Source organism: Myotis daubentonii, chromosome 1 (genome assembly GCF_963259705.1).
Source record: "Myotis daubentonii chromosome 1, mMyoDau2.1, whole genome shotgun sequence".
In the NCBI taxonomy this organism is placed as follows: Eukaryota; Metazoa; Chordata; class Mammalia; order Chiroptera; family Vespertilionidae; genus Myotis; species Myotis daubentonii.
This window is the reverse complement of record NC_081840.1, coordinates 175,507,982-175,528,699: the sequence shown is the minus strand read 5'-3', so window position 1 is coordinate 175,528,699 and position 20,718 is coordinate 175,507,982. Positions and strand designations below refer to the sequence as shown.

The 20,718-nt window shown below is 43.0% G+C and overlaps 1 protein-coding gene across 7 annotated transcripts in view; it reads left to right on the top strand.

Moving 5' to 3' along the window:
- Positions 1–20,718, top strand: part of AFF1 (ALF transcription elongation factor 1) — a 134,029-nt gene that overhangs the window by 100,544 nt on the left and 12,767 nt on the right. For all 7 annotated transcript variants that reach the window (XM_059665944.1, XM_059665936.1, XM_059665919.1 and 4 more), the window contains 6 exons: positions 1,696–1,750; positions 1,873–1,910; positions 4,151–4,307; positions 9,860–10,798; positions 19,319–19,419; positions 20,192–20,435. In XM_059665944.1, the coding sequence (XP_059521927.1) occupies positions 1,696–1,750; positions 1,873–1,910; positions 4,151–4,307; positions 9,860–10,798; positions 19,319–19,419; positions 20,192–20,435 (1,534 nt within the window). The remainder of the gene's footprint in view (positions 1–1,695; positions 1,751–1,872; positions 1,911–4,150; positions 4,308–9,859; positions 10,799–19,318; positions 19,420–20,191; positions 20,436–20,718) is intronic.

The window sequence follows — 20,718 nt, the reverse complement described above, 5'->3', positions numbered from 1 at the left end:
TTATTTTTTGCTTGTGTGTACCCTAGCCAAGCCACCATTCAGGAATATACCTGTTGAATAACTTGTTCTTATATACCATTATGATTGCTACTGCCAAGTCCTACATCTGAGGGCTGTCGTGTCTAGCCTGGCTAACATAGGAATTTAGCTTCCTTTAGATAAATATTGAGTGAGATCTCTATTTACAAGTTAACAGTTTTCATGTTTTTTTAGAAACTTATCACAGGATGTTGTTAGTACATTTGGTGGTGAAAGGCTTCCTTGGCAAGAATTACAGTGTTGCATGTAGGTGGTCAGTATGAAAGAGCCAAGTTTTAGCATTTGTTTTCATTAGGAAATACAGTGATTATAGCAAGGATTCCCAAAATAAAAATTGTTGGTGAGATTATTGAAGAGGTATTTTTAGAAATACTGAAGGATTGTAATCTCTAATATAATTTGCTTTTTGGAGCATAAATAATACTCAGGCAGACTTGGGGTTTTTTTAGCTTTTGTTTTTCACTATAACATTTCCTCAAAAGTCATGCTCATAAATTGGGTGGAGGAAGTAGAGGGAGCTTTTACTGATTCATTCCTTCGACGTTTGGGCATCTCCATGGAAGAAGGTAAAGGGGAAGAGATAAAAAGGGATTAAGATTTGCGTAAATGTACAGATTGGAAACTGTTCACTTTCAATATGCAGGTTCATCATAAACCACACTGCCTAGAGATGAATATTAATATAACTGAGGAAGTGAGCTGAGTTTTTATGTTTATCAGAATGATAGCTGTCTATGATATTATTTGTATTACTACTCTTTCCACTGATCATTGTTCAAGCACACGAAAAAGAATCTTTTTGTGTGCATGAACAATAGAGTTCAATATTAATAATGGCCTTTGGACAAAAATGTAGGATGAGGGCACTCTTGGGTGACTGTTGACTTGATAGCTTCATACATCTTACTCTGCATTTATTTAATTCAGATATAGTTCTTTTTAAAGTAGTTTTTGTTTTCATTGATTGTAGAGAGATGAAGGGAGAGAGAGACAGAGAGACATCAATGTGAGAGAGAAACATCACATTGACTGGTTGCCTCCCGTACGCATCTTGAATGGGGATCTAACCAGCAACCTGGGTATGTGCCCCGCTAGGAATCAAACCAACCACCTTTTGGTGCACGGAATGATGCTCTAACCAACTAAGCCACACTGGCCAGGGCTCCATATATAGTACTTTTTATAGCACTGTTTTAAGCATTCATCTGCAAATATTCATTAATCTACTATTAACTCATTTAATGGTTGATCATTTATTCTAGTTGTTAGAGAATATAGAAGGAAATAATTTAAATGTATTCTGTCTTTCTTTCTCCTCTCTCCCTCCCTCCTTCCTTCCTTCCTCCCTTACTTCCATCCTACCTACTTATCTACCTACCAACCATATGGGGCTGGCAACAACTCCCTGTCTCTTGGTAGTTCTGCCTTTAATGCTCAGACCTGGGAAGGATTCCATTTTGAGATAGTAAGGAGCTTGGACTGAACTACTTTGTGTTATGATTGTAAAACTTACATTTCCATGAAATAAAGTATTGGAGGAATAAATAAAACCTATCCCACCCCCATTTTAATCAGTCAGCATATTTTCTACTTATATGATAAAGGAGTTGTTTGAAGTCATTGTAAATCGCCCTGTCTGTGCCCCACCCCTTCCAGCATGCTTGAAGATGACCTCCAGCTCAGTGACAGTGAGGACAGTGAGAGCGAGCAAGTAAGTTGTGTGTATCCCGTAATCTGGAGTCCTTTTACATCTGTCTGACTTTTCTGACGTGCTTACCCTAACCTGTCTTTTTTCTTTTCCTCACCCTTCTTCCCCTTGTTGTGAATGCCTAGGCCCCGGAGAAGCCTCCTTCCACATCTGCACCGCCAAGGTACCGTGTGCGGGTTTCTCCCCTCTACACCAGTGTTCGCAGTTTTCCACTGAGTGGGAGCATTACAGCCTTAGCACTTTCATAACTTCTTCATGGGGAAGGAGATGGAGTATCACAGCTAAAAGGAAGTACCTGTGTAATATTTTGGAAGCTTCAATCAGCCTTAGAGAGGTGGTTAATTCTATAAAGGGAAAGAAACCTACCCCTAAACCATCTTGTTGGAGAAAAAAATTTTTGAGAGTTTAAAATAAGCCTGAATCACTTTCCTCAGTATTATGTAACCAGTATTTGAAAAGTTATGCCAAAGAGCCCAGTGTTTCTATGAAAGTGACAGATTTGCTGTATTTTCAAAAATTATAAAGCCAAATTTTCCGTGGTGGCTGTTTTCTTAGTCATGAATTTTCTAATTGTTTCCGTGGCTTTTTAAAATGGCCTGCAGTGCATTCTAGTGAGGCGGAAAATGGCACTGTTTTCATTTTGGAAACAACTCGGCTATATTTTAGAAAACATCATGCTTTAATTTTTGGAAATGGAAACTAAACCACCTCTGGTATTGAATTTCATAATTTAATATGCCAATACCTGACCTCCACGGACAGGGAAGAGTTAAATTACACTGTAGTTGTTTTACTCCCTTGAGATGTGGTCATCCATTCAGAGACAGGTTCAGCAATAGAAACTTTCCTCGCATATGTGTGATGTGATGGTTAGCATGGAGGAAGCTCGTATAATTTTGCAAGGTCTTACAGAGTCATAAACTCTGCTCATTTATTTATATTTCATTTTGTTCAGTAATTTCTAGTGGCTTATAATGACTCATAAAATATGACAAACTAGCCTAACTTAAAAGAGGAGGAAAAGAAAATAGAAAAAAACAAAGTGGGGATAAATCAGAGGCAGAAATAACACAAAGTATATATTTCATTCTGATCCTCTATGGCTTAAGCTCTTCAGCTCCCAGTGTGAAAATGATCACAAACCTGACCACATTTTTTCTGAGGAAATTGTCATAGAATAGTGTGTTTGCTTTCAAATGACCTCATTTGTTTTATTGGTTATAATTTTTAAATTCTACTTTAATATAATTTTATTTAATGTTTTAGGTAGATTTGGAGGCTTTCACGAGTATAAATATTGATTTATTGCTTTGGCTAATTCCATTAAAACTGCAAGTTTTAAGATACGCTTTGGCCCTGACCGGTTTGGCTCAGTGGATGGAGCGTCGGCCTGCGGACTGAGGGGTCCCGGGTTCGATTCTGGTCGAGGGCATGTGCCTTGGTTGCGGGCACGTCCCCAGTTGGGGGTGTGCAGGAGGCAGCTGGCCGATGTTTCTCTCTCATCGATGTTTCTAGCTCTCAATCCCTCTCCCTTCCTCTCTGTAAAAACATCAATAAAATATGTTTTAAAAAAAAAAGATATGCTTTGAAATTCTGTATAATGCCCAGCAGTGTTTTCTCATTGACCCAGAGCTATTGTCCTATTCGTAAAACTTGCGGTAGTTAGTCTCTCCTTCAGCTGATATTTGGAGGTCATCCTAAACCACTTATAAAAAATGGCCTACTTCATAATTCTGCCCGAATGTGTCGTGCTTGCTTTTGAAGTCACTTTCCAAAGGAAAACCATATATATTTAGTAGTCTTTGGCTATCATACAGTTAGTTCTCATCTAGACAGGAGAGAGATTTTAATGTATTGGCTGTTCTTTCATAAATGAACTTGTTTGGGATATATATCTATCTATAGATAGATATTTATGTATTCATATCTATCTTCATATCTTAGGCTTTGGGCCATACAATCTGTGTTAAAGCTAGTCAGCTCTGCTTTTACAGTATAAAAGCAGACAGTCAATACAGAAAATAATGGGTGTGGATGTGTTCCAGTAAAACTTTATTTAGAAAAACAAGCAGCCAGTTCTGGCCATAGTTTATCAACCCCTGACATAAAGCACCAAGCATCTACGTTAAATTAGTTTAGCTTGAAATGCTTTCAGAAGGAAAATTCCACAGGCTTCTCTTTTACATTGTCATCTGATGAGCTATTTTAAGGTGTTTTTTGTTGTTGATTTTTTGAGTCATTGTAGGCCTTTCTCTCAACCGGACGATATGGTAATTTACTAATGTTAGGCAATATTGAGGCCCTTTCTTTTGAGTACCAGAAAAATGGGCAAAACAGGACAGGAGCAGAAAGGGGGATCCACCTTGCGTGGTGCCTTCAGATGATCTCTCGGTTGCTTTGCAGCGCTCCGCAGTCACTTCCAGAAGCAGCGGCCTCAGCACATTCCAGTGGTGCGGAGTCAGAGAGCACCAGTGACTCAGACAGCTCCTCGGACTCGGAGAGCGAGAGCAGCTCAAGTGACAGCGAGGAGAATGAGCCCCAGGACACTCCGGCTCCTGAGGTACCGTGTCCCCTCCAGGAGACCGTCCCGGACGGCAGCATTGGGGGCTGGAGTCCGCGTAGGCCAGACCAGGAGCCTGAGTGGCTCTGTCCCCTGGGGCAGTGCTTCCCTGCTCCTACTGGTGCAGAACAGGCTGTTTCTATTTACTTGTTCTTACCAAACATTTGGCGGTGGAGGTTTGGGAGAGAGGTCTTTTCTCTTCTGTTTAAAGTGATAAGTTCTTCTCTGTTGTTGCTAGTGCGTTTTGAAGAGCACCTCATTAAGGATGTTTGCACACCCTTTTCTTTTCCCTTCTCTTGGAAAAGAAAACTCATTTTTAGTGGGCTGCTGTTTTAATATTAATGAGATTTCTTTTTGAAATTTCAGGAATGCATGAATTAAGGAAATCAAAAGGAGACAGTGTGCTTTAGCAAAGGGCAGGAGCATGAACTAGAAATAAGTCATCAGAGGTTCTATTTTTGAATCACTAAAAGCCATGCATTAAATGGATGGCGACTTGATTTTGCCAGGGCTGTGTTTCTGCGCCCTCTGCCCCATGCAAAACAGGGACTATTGTGTTAGCCTATCGCTGCCCCCTGGGAAATATTGTAAAGATAAACAGATGAGGTTGAAAAATCTCAAACACCACATGTTTCTAGAGGATTTATGTTGCCTCCTGGATTGTCGAGCACAAGAAATTTAGTAACAACTAATGAGGCTGCCAAATGCCTTCAAAACTTGGAGTAGCAATATAAAAATTATGCTGGAGAAGGACACGCAGTGGAAAGGGAAGGCAGTTTTGGAAGACCAGCTTGTATAGAGAGAATGATTCTGCATATTTAAGATGGGAATTCTGAGAAATGAGACTTCCTAATTAAGAAAATGTTCAGGTTCTCAGTATCTGTCTCTGCTGTTTAGAAAGCAAGGCAGTTAGTTCCACTACAGCATTAACCGAATCCATCTGGAGGTCGTGGAGCGAGAGCCGTGTCTGAGGGCAAGGGAGGCTGAGGAAGCTACTGAGTGTCATTTTTGTTAGATGTGAGTGTGTATCTGGCACAGAGCAAGTGCTCAGTAAATGTTTTTTGGAGTGCATAAACATAGATCAGCATGAACTGCACTTGGAGTGCCTTTCGGGTTTTAGAAACTGCTCTCTGGGTTTCTGGGGGCTCTTTGTTTCCTTGTGTATCTAATTACTGTTGAGGTGATTTTTCTGTGCCCCAGGGAAAAAGATACTGAATATGCTCTGCAGACAAACTATGTGGTTGTTCATGTTAATGTTTAGAAGATCTTTGCTTTGTGTCTCACCTTGTTCAATAAGAAAAATCTGTGTGTTCATTACATTACTGAAGGAACAGAATTCAATTAAGTAATAAAATTTGATTCAAATAAAGTAGAAATGGCACAGATTTAACTGAATAGTTGAAATTTTAAAGAAAGATTAGTCTAGTATTTGATTTAATGAAACCATTACGTCTTATGCTCAAGTGGTTACTGAAATAGAGTTAGAGAGTATTAGATTAAAAACATTAATGTTCCCACCCTTACTTATTATAGTTATTTATTAAAATGTTCATTTCTTTTATTCACCCACATTCAATTAGATGTCTTTTGGTTTGTTGAAGCAATAGGTCAGACATTTGCCACAATGATGTCTGTCAGCGTGGCTGGCCACAAAAACTCCAGCACACATTCCTGAAGGCACCCAACGAAGGCGACTGATTTGACCTTTCTCATCCAACTTTTAAAACACACACACACACACACACACACACACACACACAACACATTTTCAGAGAGGAAGGGAGACGGGGGGGGGGGGGGGGGGGCAGGGGGGAACGTCAGTGATGAGAGAGAATTATTGATTGGCTGCCTCTGGATCAAGCCTGCAGCCCAGGCATGCCCTGACTAAGAATGGAACCGTGTCTTCCTGCTTCATAGGTCAACGCTCAACCACCGAGCCACGCCCCAGTTGGGCCCATCCACCTTTTATAGCACTTCAGGACAGCAGCTTAACCTTCTTTCTGGCATGCTCATTCTTGGGAGTAGTGTAAGAATTCTTCCTTTTCTTACCACCGCCATGGAAAAGAGTGGACTCCTTTGGAATGTTGTACGCAGACCAAATACGTCCACTTCCAGTTGTTTGCCAGCAAAGATCAATCTCCTGATGAGAAGGAATTCCTTATCCTGGACCTTGGCCTTTACATTTTCTGTTGTATCCCAGGGTTTAACCTTGAGAGTGATGGTCTTCTCCATAAGGGTTTTCACGAAAATTTGCATCTTTGCAGCGGTTCCACCACAGATGTCATATGGAAAAAAGTCCACTTTGGTTTTTTTAATTACCTTACTAAATAGGTCCATATTTGTACGTTGGGGTTGCTGTGCAAATTTAACCTTGGTATGATTTGTATGATATATATTGAGGTTCAGCTTCCCCAGAAATAGTTTGTCTTTGCCTAGATTTTAAACCTTTAATTTTCCCCCAGGTATTTAACTACTTTTCTTTCCTTCTAAAATAAATGCTTGCATTATTGTAAATCTCTTGTATTGAGAGTAACGAATTCCATACAGAACAGGCCATAGTTACTAGTTATTACTTTCTCTTCTTTAAATTCTATTTTTAATGCTGAAAATTTTGCTTTTTACAGCTCCATTTTAAGTTCATTTAATGAAATAGTTTAGTAACCTTTTGAGAATATGAGATGCTGTCTGCCTGCCCAGTGAGCTGGTGGGGAACTTGGAGAAAAGCAGTTTTGCTTTACAGTGGGCATCAAAACACAAAATGTGCGGGACACCTCACCTTCTTCCGGTTCAGTGAAGTTCAGGGGAAAAGAATTGTTCTGTTCTCCGTTATTCAGGGATCTTCTTAGTTTTCTAATCTATTCTTTGTCCATTTCTTGGGTAGTCAGCTACCTTTGGGTGATTGCCTGTGAGGCTCCCTCAACCCTAAAAGGTTGGTAGCTTTCTTTTCACCTACTAGTATAGTGTAGCACTAAAGACTCAAACCAATAGCCCTTTAGCTCCGAAGCCCTTTTATTTGCTACTACACCATGCTGCTTCTCTCCTTCCTTCTTTGCTTTTCGTTGTCTTTTAATTTTGGGGTGCATACTCCCTCACAACTAGAATGTTTTACTTAGAACAGTAGGCATCTGTTGTACATAGCTCAAAACTTTTCACAATCATAATTCACTCTAAAATATATGAACTTTTGCCAGTTGAAAAGTTAGGAGAGGTGAAACATGTATTAAAATGCTGAATGAAATGGATCACATTCTTTCACTTCCAGTGTGCAGTGTTTGGGCTGCTCCAGCCCTGGGAGGCTGGAGGCGGGGCATAAGGAGTGGCAGAGGAAAAATGAAAGCTCAAACCTTGATCCTATCCAGTACTTACATTCTTAAAATTCATTTTAAATCTAGTTTTAATAGATCCCTTATGTAAAAGTTTCCCCCATCCCAATAGCTAAATAATGTCTGATATTGAAGAAATTCTGTCCACTTTACATCTTTATGTCTTTATAAGTAGGTATACAGAAAGGATTGTCCCTATCCTTTCCCCTCCATCTGGGCACAGTGGCTCAATTTTACCCTGCAATTGGGCCATACGCCTTCCGGGCATTTCAGGACTGCAGTAGAAGAAAATGTGTTTTATTTCTGTAACCAGGACATTCCTTTAGGGACTACTAAATGTATCCTATACTGTCCTGTTTGTGGGGAGAAGCGGCAGATGATATCTATACCAGGATTAACTTTTCTTTTTGGTTCCTGCATATATACTTTTCTACCAAGCATGTCGGTGACTGGAATGCAGTTGTAAACATAGCCCTGTTGAGATCTAGCCATACCTTTCCCAAGAAAGGGTTTGGTTCCTGATATGATTGGCAAGTGACTCATGCCTTGTCCCCAGCTAACCACTGGTATTACCACACCCTCAAGCCTTTGCAGGAACTAGTGTTTGACAAGCAGGTATTGTGTGCTAATCTTTTCTCTACCTTTAACAGTCATCCTGTCTTTCTAGAGTACTGAATACAGTTGTAGATTATATGTGACAAAATTCCTGGCACATAAGAGTAGTTTCCCTCCCTCCCTGCTCTGAAAAATCAAATGTGAGCCTTGGTGTAGAGCTGATGTAGGTATTGGGAACTATAAAGGAGGTATGTTATCCTAAGCAGCAACATGGGGTAAGCAGAAAAAAAGCAGTTATGCAGCTTTCTTTCAGCTGAAGTTTGGCCCTATCTAGTTCCTTTCATTTCAAATCTGTTTCAATCACACTTAGTCCAAACTAACTACCTGATTATTTCATTACCTATCTTTTTTCTGGTCAAAAAGATTTTACATTATATCCACCTATCTTCCATGTATTAAGTTCACATGTTTTTATAGAGTTGAATTATTTGGGATATTTCACTTGGAAAAATCATTAGCAATCTTCCTTGTAAAACATTGTCCACCTATGGACATGGATCTCCTTATCCATAATTGAGCCAGTTAAATCCCATGTGCAATATCTTTCCTTTAACTTCCTGGTGCATTCATACAAACCACCTGTCAGATGGATCTTAAGGAAAACATGCAGCATAAAGTGATGTGCTTCCCTTTAAGAATAAAGTATAATCGCTACTCATACTATTAGATATTAATATTTTTATTTGGCATATTTATGGGCACAGTAATACACTTATAGGAATGTTCAAATTAAAATCTCAATGTATACCACCATGTGTAAGACATAATAGTGGAACTTGGAGATGCAGAGGTCTCTGTCATTCTGTTAATAAGATCTAGCACCCAGCTGGAGAGAGAGAATCGGATGCACTAACCATCAGTTAGCAACAGAGATTTATGAGATAACAGATGTCAGGGACTTCTGTTTATTTGTCAAATCAGTTCATAGATAATCAGTCAAATCTCATTGCTCTGAATTGTGTGCTGTGGAAAAATAGGTGGTATTTCAGCTCAGATTGCCTAAAACAAGAAATGTAATGCTTGACTTTTAAAGACTTCAAATGGGAATGAGCCTCATCTAATGTGACCTCACTTGACTTTTTTTTTTAAATATTGTATTTTATTTATTGATTTGAGAGGGAGAGAAACATTGATGTGAGAGAAAAAAAATCAATTTAGGTTGCCTCCTGCATGTGCCCCAACTGGGCATTGAGCAAGACTTAGTTTGTTAATTAGCCTTTTTTGAAAATGCTCAAGAAAAGGATTCTTTTTATTCCCTATTATTTTCTGATAGAATAGTTTACAAGCCAAAAATGTGTCAATTCTGTTTAAATTAATACTGTAATTACCATTAGAACAAAACATTTATGTAGCAAAGGTTTCTCAGCAGTTGTCAATAGTTTACATTGGTCAACATTTAATGGTCACTCTCTACCTAAGCAGAATTCCAGAAGCATTAAAAATTTGGAAAATTGTCTTAAGAGTCAATTGTTATAGAATTTGACTTGTAATTTGAGGAGGGTAAAAAGGACCTTAATTCTTAGGTTTGGGATGGCAGGATGTAGTATTGGGTAACGCAGGGAAGAATTAATCATCTTTGGCCAGTTACCACTTTTCTCTTTTTCCTTGTTTTAGCCCGAGCCTCCTACAACAAACAAATGGCAGCTAGATAACTGGCTGACCAAAGTCAGCCAGCCGGCAGCGCCACCAGAGGCCCTGGGGAGTGCAGCGCCCCCACTTCGGCACCCGGACGGGAAGGGGAAGGGTGGTGACGGTGGCACCACTAGTCACGAGCATTCAGAATCCAAAGATCCTCCTCCCCCTAAAAGCTCCGGCAGAGCCCCCCGGATCCCTCCCGAAGGCTCCCACACTGGCAAGAGGGGCTGTCAGAAGTCCCCTGCCCAACAGGAGCCGCCGCAGAGGCAAACCGTTGGAACCAAACAACCCAAAAAACCTGTCAAGGCCTCTGCCCCGGCGGACTCTCGGGCCAGTTTGCAGGTGGAGAGTGAGCCAGGACTTCCCCATAGCTCCAAGGATCAGCCTTCCAAAGACAAGCCCAAGGTGAAGACGAAAGGGAGGCCACGTGCTGGAGATAGAGAGCCTAAGCCAGCGGTGCCCACCCCCGGCGAGAAGAAGAAGCACAGGGGCGGGCCCCCGGCCCCCACAAAGGCACTCTCTGGTCCTGAGCCCACGAAGGACAATGTGGAGGACAGGAGCCCTGAGCACTTGGCCCTCGTCCCCCTGACTCACAGCCAGGGCCCCAAGCACGACAGCAGCAGTGGTGGCAGGACTAGTGGCTGTCGCCGGGCCGTGGTGGTGCAGGAGGACCCCGCGAAGGACAAACTTCAGGTGCCTTTGAGAGACACCAAGCTGCTCTCCCCGCTCAGGGACACTCCTCCCCTGCAAAGCTTGGTGGTGAAGATAACTCTCGACCTCCTCTCTTGGGTTCCCCAGCCACCTGGGAAGGGGAGTCGCCAGAAGAAACCAGAGGACAAGCAGCCACCGGCAGGGAAGAAGCTGGATTCTGAGAAGAGAAGCTCCGACAACTCAAGCAAGTTGGCCAAAAAGAGAAAGGTGAGTGCGGGGGGCCTGGCCTTCCCCTGCAGGGTGGCCAGTACCTGCTGTTCGCTTAGGGCTGTCTTTGGCCCGTGACTCTAGCCCTGAGTTGTCTAGAAAATGCGGGAAGTGTTTGTTCAGATTAGATCCAGGCTTTGCTCCTAAGCCAGTTACTCCTCCATTGTAGACCTGGGTACTTCCCACTCTGCAGACGGGCATTACCAGGCACTAGAGCCCTTCAGCAGTCTCACTGGTTTGCAAAAAGAGGAGGCAGTCATTGGAAAGGATATCTCATTTTAGGATAATGTAGCATTTGGGGGTGCTTCTTTTATTTATTCTGATAACATTGATATTTACCACTTGGCCCATTCGATTTTACCCTAGAAATTAAAACCTTACATGAATTGCAGTGTTAATTAGTATTCCAAATTCCTGAAAACACTGCTATACACTAAATTTTGCTCCTGTAGTATGACCTTTTTGATACTGGTATTATATCCACATTTTAGCTCATGACCACATAATACCTCATTAATTTGAACACACCAGATTTAGACTCTGTGCCCTCCATTATTGACTTATTACTAAGCAGGGCATTCTTTTAAAAGGTTTTAGAGCTTATTAAGCAGTTAGGACATCCTGTTGAATAATATAGGCTGGAATGGTATCTCGTAAAGTATTAAAAATCTGTCAATTTCATTTTTTTATTAGAGTTTTTGGAAGTTTCACTTAAGGAATGACATAGTTTTTTTTTTAAAAAAAAAAGGGGGGGGGGGGAAACACAATCTCTGCATTAAGAACCTCAGTTCCATGGACATAACACTATTTTGGACAGTTTCCTTCCTGGCGTTATTCTTAATCATTGAGCTCCTGATAGTTCTTTTTGCTGCTTCTCGGTGATGAAAGTATGATAAGTGAGTGTTTCCCTCAGTGGCATTCCCATGCCAACCTGCCCAAGATTCAGAGGGAAGGGCACTGGGAAGGCCAGCTCTTCCTGCCAAGGAGTCAGACGGTGCACACTCTTTGCACAGAGCTGCTTCCTCAGTTGTGCAAGTTGAGCTAAGAATAACAAAGGACACAGCTATCATCAGCCCGCTGTCCTGTCTGTGATTCAGCCGATTACTCCACTAGTTAAAAATATAACATGACTCTAACAAGTAGTAGGGGTGGCTATCTTGTCAGACCCGTGTCGAATGATTGGAGTGGGCAGGTCGAGTGGGCTGGGGTCACATGCTGATTGGCGGTGCTGTTTCAGCGAGAAGAGGGCATCTTCTCTCTCATGTCCAAGAACCACGAGAACAACGTGTGTTAAAGCTGTGAAACCTGATGGAGGACTTGGCTAGGAAAAGTACCTGTGTTTAATATATCTAAAAAGACTTTAAAAATACACTCAGTTACCTCCCCCTTCTGGGGAATTTTTTATCTCCTATCCCCCCAAGGTCTGTCTGGTTTTCAACGCTAACTTTCTGCATTAGCTGGAGTGAGAAGCATGAACTTCTAAAATGCTTACTAACAGGTGAACATGTTGGAAGTGGCAGGCTCCCCGAGACGGTTTTCAGCCCAGTCTGTACTCCATGCACATCTGGAACTGTTGCTAGCAGCCCCTGAAAGGGATCTCAGCTCATCCTGCTGAGGATGTGAGCCGTGCCCTCCCATAGCCGTGCGCAGCCCTTGGCTGAGCTCTGAGAGGGCAGCTCATTTATCATGCTGTTGGGAGGATGGAGAAATAAGGACCCTCATCTTAGTCAAGCGTGTGCTTCTTTAAAGCCCAGGCCAGCAGCGGAGAGCTCTGTCCGGGAACAGTGCCTCTGCTGTGGCAGTGACAGGACCAGGTCCTGAACCGGAGGTTCCAAACCCTGGCTGCTCATTGCGGTCACCTGGGGAGCCTGTAGGCCTGGTGGCAGGTGCCCACCCTCAAACCCCTCACCCCCACTGGTGTTTTTAAGTTCTCAGTTAATCCTAACGCCTAGGGGGCCAGGAACCCCTGAAGCAGAGCCTTACTTCAGGGCCAACATTGTACAAAGCTAGTTCTTTCGGTGGAGAAATCCCTCCATGTGCTTTGCTTAGACATCATGGATCTAGACAACCAGGAATCCTTGCTTTAAGTATGTCACTAGTTAAAAACATAGAAGCTTTTGGATAAATACATAAAAAAATCAGCTCACTGTATACTTATTTCAGGATCAGAGAATCGTGTGTCATTTGGTTTTGCTTCCTTCCAGGTATGATTAATGTTGAACATTAACCTCAGGTCCTTCCCTGTGTGGGCCTGGCTCCCCGGTCTTGTCAGGATCCCGACTCTTTGGTCAGGGCATCGGCTGCTCCCGTGGCCTGGGCCCCGTGGCAGAGGCAGGGCTGTCCTCTCTAAGCGTGAGCGCTTTTTCCCAAATTTGGTTGGTGGAGACTTGTTCGTATTCTTCATTCTAAGTGCAATCACTAGAAAAAGCTCTCTGAGGATGTAGTGAGAGCAGTGGGGCAGTGTGCCTGATGGTTCATGTTTGTGGACTTTAGTGTCTTTATTTAAAGGCCCTTTAGGTTTAGGGTCTGTTCCTCTCCTGGTGCAAAATTTAGCAAATATTTTTCAGAGGGTAAGCAGACCCTTGAAGCCATTTTAGACTTAGAAGTATGGGAAGTTAATCATAGAGTTCCTGGTGATTAACAGCTGTGATGAAGCCATCAGGTGTGGCACCTGTACACGTGTGCTCATGGTTCTGTGTATGTGTAATGGTACTCCCTTAAAGGAGTGGGTCAGAAACAATTCATGAGGAAAAGTGTGGGAAATTGTGAGGGTTAATAGGCACGAACACACAGTGCTCTCTACATAAACTACAGAAGTTTATCATCCGAGTACAGTTTAGAATTTAAAATACAATGGTTTTTTTGGCCTAAATAATTTTTAAACCAAGGTTATGTTATTCCAGGTTTGGAAGGAAAATTGAAGTTGAGTACACAGGCCAGTGCCATTGACAGTGTCTAAAAATGCATGAGCATGCATGGAACTCCCTGTGTGAGCTAGATCTTGTTCTGGCATTTTATAGCGAATAGTTCATTTAATTCAGTTTTTTTTATAAATTGCCATTCAAAAAAAATTGCTATACTGTCTTAATAGTCATTTCGATAAATAACAGAGCAGAGAGGTACATTTATTCAGGTCTTTTCCTTTTTCCTAAATATTGCTTTACTGATCAAGAAGCTTTGACATTTTTGGAAACAAATTTCACTCTCTCATTTATCCGGGTTTTGAGTCCTGGGGAAGGGAAGTTAAGGGATGTGGTGGGGAAATGTGCATTGTTGTTGCTTGAGGATGGTTGTTGGTTCAGTCAGTCCTTCCCTTCTATCCAAGCTCCGACTGTCTTTTCTTTGGTGGTTTCTCCAGATCATCGTTCTCAGTTATCTTTCAAAATCAAGGGTTTGAAAAGTCATTTCTTACAATTTCCTGAAGCTACTTCAATCTAATTTCTTCATGCTTGTTAGTTACTCTGAAAAGAACATTGTAACCATATGCATGTTAAGACTGTGTTAAGCCATTCTAATGCCTGTGCATTCCCTCACCAAAAAGAAGAAAGAAAGTGGATTGATTTTCCTTTTCTGTAGTGCTTATCCCGGAGATCACAAGGCCTGTCTCCTCGGTAAGCTGCCCTTTCTCGGTGCTGACGTGGACGTGGCATTTGCTTGTCATCTTTGTGTTGAACCTCCTGCAGAGACACATCCAGAGAAGGACTTAAATATCCCAGCAGGCTGCTTCTCCACTTCCTTTGCCCCGAGTGCTACCAAGGTCCTTTGCTTCCCTGTGGGAGCAAAAGACAGTCCTAGAATTTGAGTGCTGAGACCTTACAGGTCACTTGTCCAGCTATACCTTATATGGATGGGATCCAGAGAGGCTCCGACATCACGTGGCTGTTTAGTCAAAGTAGACATGGAGCTCAGGTATGCGGGTTCCAGCCCAGAGATTTCTCTTCTCTTTCAGTGTCCAGTGGGGAGGCTCTAGGAGAGAGTCACAAGGTCATAGTTCAAGAACAGTGTACTGACTCTGGTGGTCATAATATCATCCTGGCTCTATCACTCTACTGCTCACACCTTGCTGTCCCCGTACTCCTCCCACCCTCACCCCACACTCCTCCACTTCAGTTTCTCTTTCAGGTGCTCCTCATCTCTCCCCACCACAGCCAAGCTCTCAGTACACTCTCCTAACACCTGTTAGAAACACTGTGGCCCGAATTGACGTCAGTTCTGAAAAAGCCACCCTCCTTGCCCTGCTACGTGCAGGAACCTCGCTGGTGAGCCCGGTGTTGGGCAAGCAGCAGGCCGCCCTGCAGCATTCTCTTCCAGAAACCACCTTGGTCTCACATTCCCAGCTCTTCCTTTTATGGGCTTCTTTCTTGCCCTTTGCTCTATGCTGGGTGGAGCAGCATTTGGCAACTAATCCATGGCTGCCTGACCCAACAGGTTAAGAAAAGCAAGCAAGTCAGTTCGGACCAGGTCGGCAGCCAGCAGCCTCCTTTTGTTTTAGGTACAGCACCACCGAGACACTTATCCTTCTGGGGAGGGGGCCTTCCAACCCCAACCTCAGACAGGATCCCTGGAATGGAGGCTGATCTGGGCTCAGCCACAGGGCAGAGGAAACTTCTTTTTCCTTTACGAGAGAGTTCTTCTCCCTCATCTCATTTTCCAATGGCTCCTTGATCTAGAAAAATCCCAACGATTCCTTGCCTTCTGTTTTCCACTCTTGAAATTTTAGTCTGCGTTTCCTGCCTCCCAGTAGAGCAAGGCTCCCTTCCTACCTCTGTCCACTTCAAGTTGCAGTGCCGTCCTGCTCCTGGGACCTCAGCTGCGAAACCTAGCTGCCATGCCAGAGAACAGATCCTCGCTGAGTGCCTGCTCCGGGGAAGCCACTGGGACTGTTCCAAGCAGAAGAAGACAGGTTCCAAGTGCACAGTGGACAGAAATACTAACCTCAGGCCCACAGGCTCGACTACAGCAAACAAGCAAAGCGAGCAGTAGGAGTTTGATTTGGTTTAAAGGCTTACTCTCTACCAGCTTACAGAATATTATCAGCTGCTAAGTTGCTTTATGCCAATGTAAAGCACATTGTTCCAGTAAGTGCCAGCACGGTTGTTAATGCAAGCCTTGCTACTGAGCTTGACCTTAGTCAAAAGGCCGAGAAGCTTAATGCTGGCCTCAAAATCAATATTGCTGATTGCTTGTTTGGGGGCTGTTCTCTTGAATCACTGATTGGTACACGCCAGGGTTGTAACAACCCGTTTGTGAGGATTGACTCACTAGGAATCTGATTTCATGTGGTTTACAGCAGTCGCCAACTGGTGGTCCACGAGGTCCAAAAGGTTGGCAACCGTTGGCTTAGAAGGTCTTTCACTTTGGTTTATAGTTATAACTAGCAAGTCCTAAGCAGCAGGAAATTAACAAAAATTAGCACTCATTCCATGTCTGGGGTCTGATATTTTCGTTAGGATGCAACTGTGTGGACGTTTGCCTTGGAAACTTATCTTGTGTGTCATTAACTGCCTAGAAAAACCTTCCATTGCAAAAAGTATACATTACTACCTCATACAATATCTGGATATTTTAGCAATATCTGTGATTTTCCCCAGAGATAAGTTTTCCATCTTCTTGCACTGCTTGCAAGGCCAGCTTTGCAGCCTTTAATCTAAAACTCGAGAGAACCCGCTAGGCTGAGCCCCTGGGGCACGCAGTAGGTTAAGTAATGACAAGGGTGCCACGGTAGCAGGGTCCTCTCTTGACCCAGTCATTTCCAACTTATTCTTTTTTTCTCTGCCAACCTTGGCTGCCTCTCAGGTGTTAGCATTGCGAACTGTTGCGTGGAGGCCTGCGTGCTATGCAAAGCTGAGCTCTGCGGGCCAGGCTGAAGGCCCCGGGGGGGACAGCTGGGCGAAATTTCCTGTCTTGTTCCAGTTGTGCCTTTAGGACGTGCTTCTTTATGTCACATCTTAACTCCTTATACTTCTTTAAGGAAAGGTTATATTTCTGAGGAACTGATTTGTTATCTCAGCTGTACATTTTATAATTCCTCTGTTGCGTCGGCTCCTTGGGAGTTCAGAGCCCTGTGTGCAGATTACCTCTAGAGAAGTGTACAGAACAGCACAGCCCACTAGAAGTAAACTAAAATTTTCTAGCATCCACATGAAAGAAAACCAGTTAAATTGTTTTAATAATTTATTTTATCAAATATATCCAAAATATCACCACTGTAACATTGAATGAAAATTGTTACATTTCTCTTTTTACACTAAGCCTTCAAAGTCACTGTGGCTTCAGACTGGCCGTGTCAGGTGCTCCTGGGTGCCAGTCTGTCAGGTGGGAGTGTGCTGGGCCGGACAGTGCAGAACGAATGGGAACGCAAGACCAATATAAAGAATTGAGAGAACGTAAGTTCTCCCTGCCCAGGCTTCCCCTTCTTCTTAATGTTCTCACTTGTGCGCACACCAAGAGATGAAAAACAAGTGTCTTTAGAAGCGACGTGGAATGATCCATTTTGAGACAAGAAGTACATGTTTTTCCCGAGAGGCTGAGGAGGGGAATGGAAGCGCTCTCGCCACATCTGTCTGCATGCAGCCTGCCAGGAGGAGGGCGTGTTTTTGCTACTTCCCTTCTTTGGAGCAGGGCCAGGCTGCTCTTAGTGTCTGGGCAGAGCTTGGGCCTACGCATCTTAATTTATTCATTTTTCTTGGAGGAAGTCAGCGAACAGGAGAGAGACAGTGATGAAAACGGGGGCTTCCTGCAGTCGGTGAATTTGAAGAATGTTTTTTTCCTTTAAGGGAGGATTTCAGGTTTTTAAGGGGTTGTCCTAGATTGACTGTGGTGTCCCAGATTCCTGTCTCGGTGAACTGACAGTTGGAGGAGTTCGCACCAATCCTTCACTGTCACTTGCTCGAGAGGTAGTAGCTCCTTCCCAGGGGGCATTGCCTGAGTCCAGACCATGGCCAGGAGGCCACCATGAAGCCATTGGATCGACATGTAGACTTTTTTAAAAGTTGGTGTGCATGTTGACAGGTGAGCACAAGCACATAGAAGACTTTTGCCATAAAGAATTCTTTGTTCTCTTAATGTTTCGTTATCTCGCACTTTAGTTGGTACAGAGGGATGTTTTGAGGTGCTTAACTTGGTGGAATTATATATCCCTTCTCATCACTCTTCCCTCACTAAAATTATATTTACAATGCTTCATTTTCTGTCAAAGTTCTTGAAAAACATATGACTCTATATATGTAGAGAAAGACATAAAGACAATATTTAAAAAAAAAACACAAAACACCAAAAAATTGGTATCTACCTGACTAGCCAACTCAGTTGGTTGGAATGTTTTCCCGTATACCAAAGGTGGCAGGTCCGATTTCCTGTCAGGGCACATATCTAGGTATGGGGCACATAAGGAGGCAACCTGTTGATGCTTTCTCTCTCTTTTTCTCTCTTTCTCTCCCTCCCTCTGTCTCTTTAAAGATCAATAAAAACATATCCTCCAGTGAGGATTTCAACTTAATAATAATAAAAGAACTGGTATCAATGGAAGAGAAAGTTAGCTGAATCCCAAAGCAGCTATTCTTATTTGTTGTGCCTTTCTGGTTTTGTCTGTAAGCTATCTAGACAGGATTTTTGTAGCCTGTTTCATTTTCAACAATATACTTGTTTTTTTTCATTAGAAGAAAAGCTAAGCTTTAGTACTCCACTCCTAATTTTATTATGACCAATAAATTAGTGTAGATAAGTGGAGGGTTCTTTTGAAAGAAGGGGAAGAACCTTACTCATAAAATTATCTGTTGTTACTTGATGTGAATCAGCATGTTTTATTGATTCTTTTATATTTAGGAAAGTAGCAATGATATGTCTACTACAATGAAGTCTACTACTATTCTTATTAGCTACTAGAGGCCTGGTGCATGACATTTGTGCACGGGGGGGGGGGGACGGGTGGTGGAGGATGTCCTTCAGCCCACCTGCACCCTCTCACAGTCCAGGAGCCCTTGGAGGATGTCTGACTGATGGCTTAGGCCCACTCCCCGGGCCTTAGCGCTGCCACAGAGGCGGGAGAGGCTCCCGCCACCGCTGCTGTGCTTGCCATCTGTGAGCCCAGCTTCTGGCTGAGCGGCGCTCCCCCTGTGGGAGTACACTGACCACCAGGGGGCAGCTTCTGCATTGAGTGTCTGCCTCCTGGTGGTCAGCGCGTGTCATAGCAACCAGTCATTCTGCTGTTTGGTCAATTTGCATATTAGCCTTTTATTATATAGGATTACTTAGACACCCTCCCCTTCCTGTGTATGAAGAATAGTCCTTCCTTGTGCAAAGCCTGGTCTCTCCACAGGTTACTAATGTCAAATCTAGATTGCCTACCTCCCTCATCCAAAACACACACACACAGTATAGGTACTGAGAAGGTTGCTGTGTGTGTATAGACAGATGTCTCCAACAGTCTAATTATTCTCATTGCCTGTGCTGTATATTTTTTCCTATTTTGCCTGTACAGTTATGTTTGTAACAATTTACTTTGTTATATTACAATCATAGGGTGAAGCAGAGAGAGATCATGATAGCAAGAAAGTCAGACTGGAGAAAGAGGTTAAATCACAGTCATCGTCATCCTCCCACAAAGAAGCTTCTAAGACGAAGTGAGTATAGAGATTAGGAGAAGCCTAGGAAGGCAAGTGAGTCTCCTTGGGTCTGATGTGTGAAGGCATGGAGTGCTACACTTGTTCAGCTCCTCCTGATGATGTGCCCAGTTTGTTTCAATCTGCTTTTGCCATGTGGACCTTCTAGGAATTAACAGTTCATTGGGCAGCAAGTTTGGGTTTTTCCAGTGTATTTCAACAGTAGAAAATTTCCTTAAAACCTGGAATTAATTTCTTTCTAAAGGAATGTTTACATTGAAAATAAGAAAGGTGCTGTTATTATTCCTATTTTGTAGAAGTGGAAACTGAGGCACACAGAGAGAAAATGACTTGTCCAAAGTCACAAAAAGTAACTATTAAACTCTGATTTGTTCAAGAAATCACTTCACAAAATGATGTGGTACCACAATGCATAGTGTCCCCATGTAGGAGGAATTTGCAAGAGCAAGGAGTCAGATGTGAAAGCAGAGGCTGGGCTTGCCTGCTTGCCAGAGAGAGGGACAGGTTGGGGAGTAGCTAATGCAGAACGGCTTGTTAGGAGAAGTCAGGACCGCAAGCTTAGAGACGGGTCACGTAACTTCATTTCTCAGTCAGCAAGGACTGGATTTTTAAAAGGCATGAAAAGTCCCTGAAGTGTGGCCTTGTACAAAAATGGATTTCACGCTTTGTGATATCTTAGTCTTTTGTCAGCCTTGTGTCCTTTTAACTAAACAACTAAGTTACATGGTTCATGTTCTGCCTTAGCTTTGTGTTGTATGATGTTTCTTTCCAGAACACCCAGGCCCTCTGAGCCCTCAAAGAAGGAAATGCTTCCCCCCACACTTGTGTCATCCTCCTCCTCATCCTCCCAGAAGCCAGCCAAGCCCACACAAAAGAGGCCACGGCGAGAAGCACATCCCTGTAGCCAGGACCCTCCCAAAAGTGCCAGTAGTACCAAGGGCAACCATAAGGACTGCCCTGCCCCCAAGCGCAGAAAAGCCGAGGGGAAGGGCTCTGGAAGCTCCACAGAACAAAAGGTAAGTCGGGGAGCCGCCGTTGTATACCGTAGGTATTGGGTAAGTTCCTAATGATGATACTTCAGAGCTACTCATCACTTTTAATAAGGCTGTAATGAGTTTGTGTTTAAAGCTCTACTCTTTAGAGGGAGAGTAAAAGGCAATTAATAGTATATGAACATTTAGGTGTCAGTTTATTCTTAAAGTGATTCAGAAGTGAAATACCCGAATAGATGTTTTGTGTTAATTTTCTGTCAGGTGTTCCGTAGTAAGAAATGGTTACCCTGGTTTGAATATTTGATCT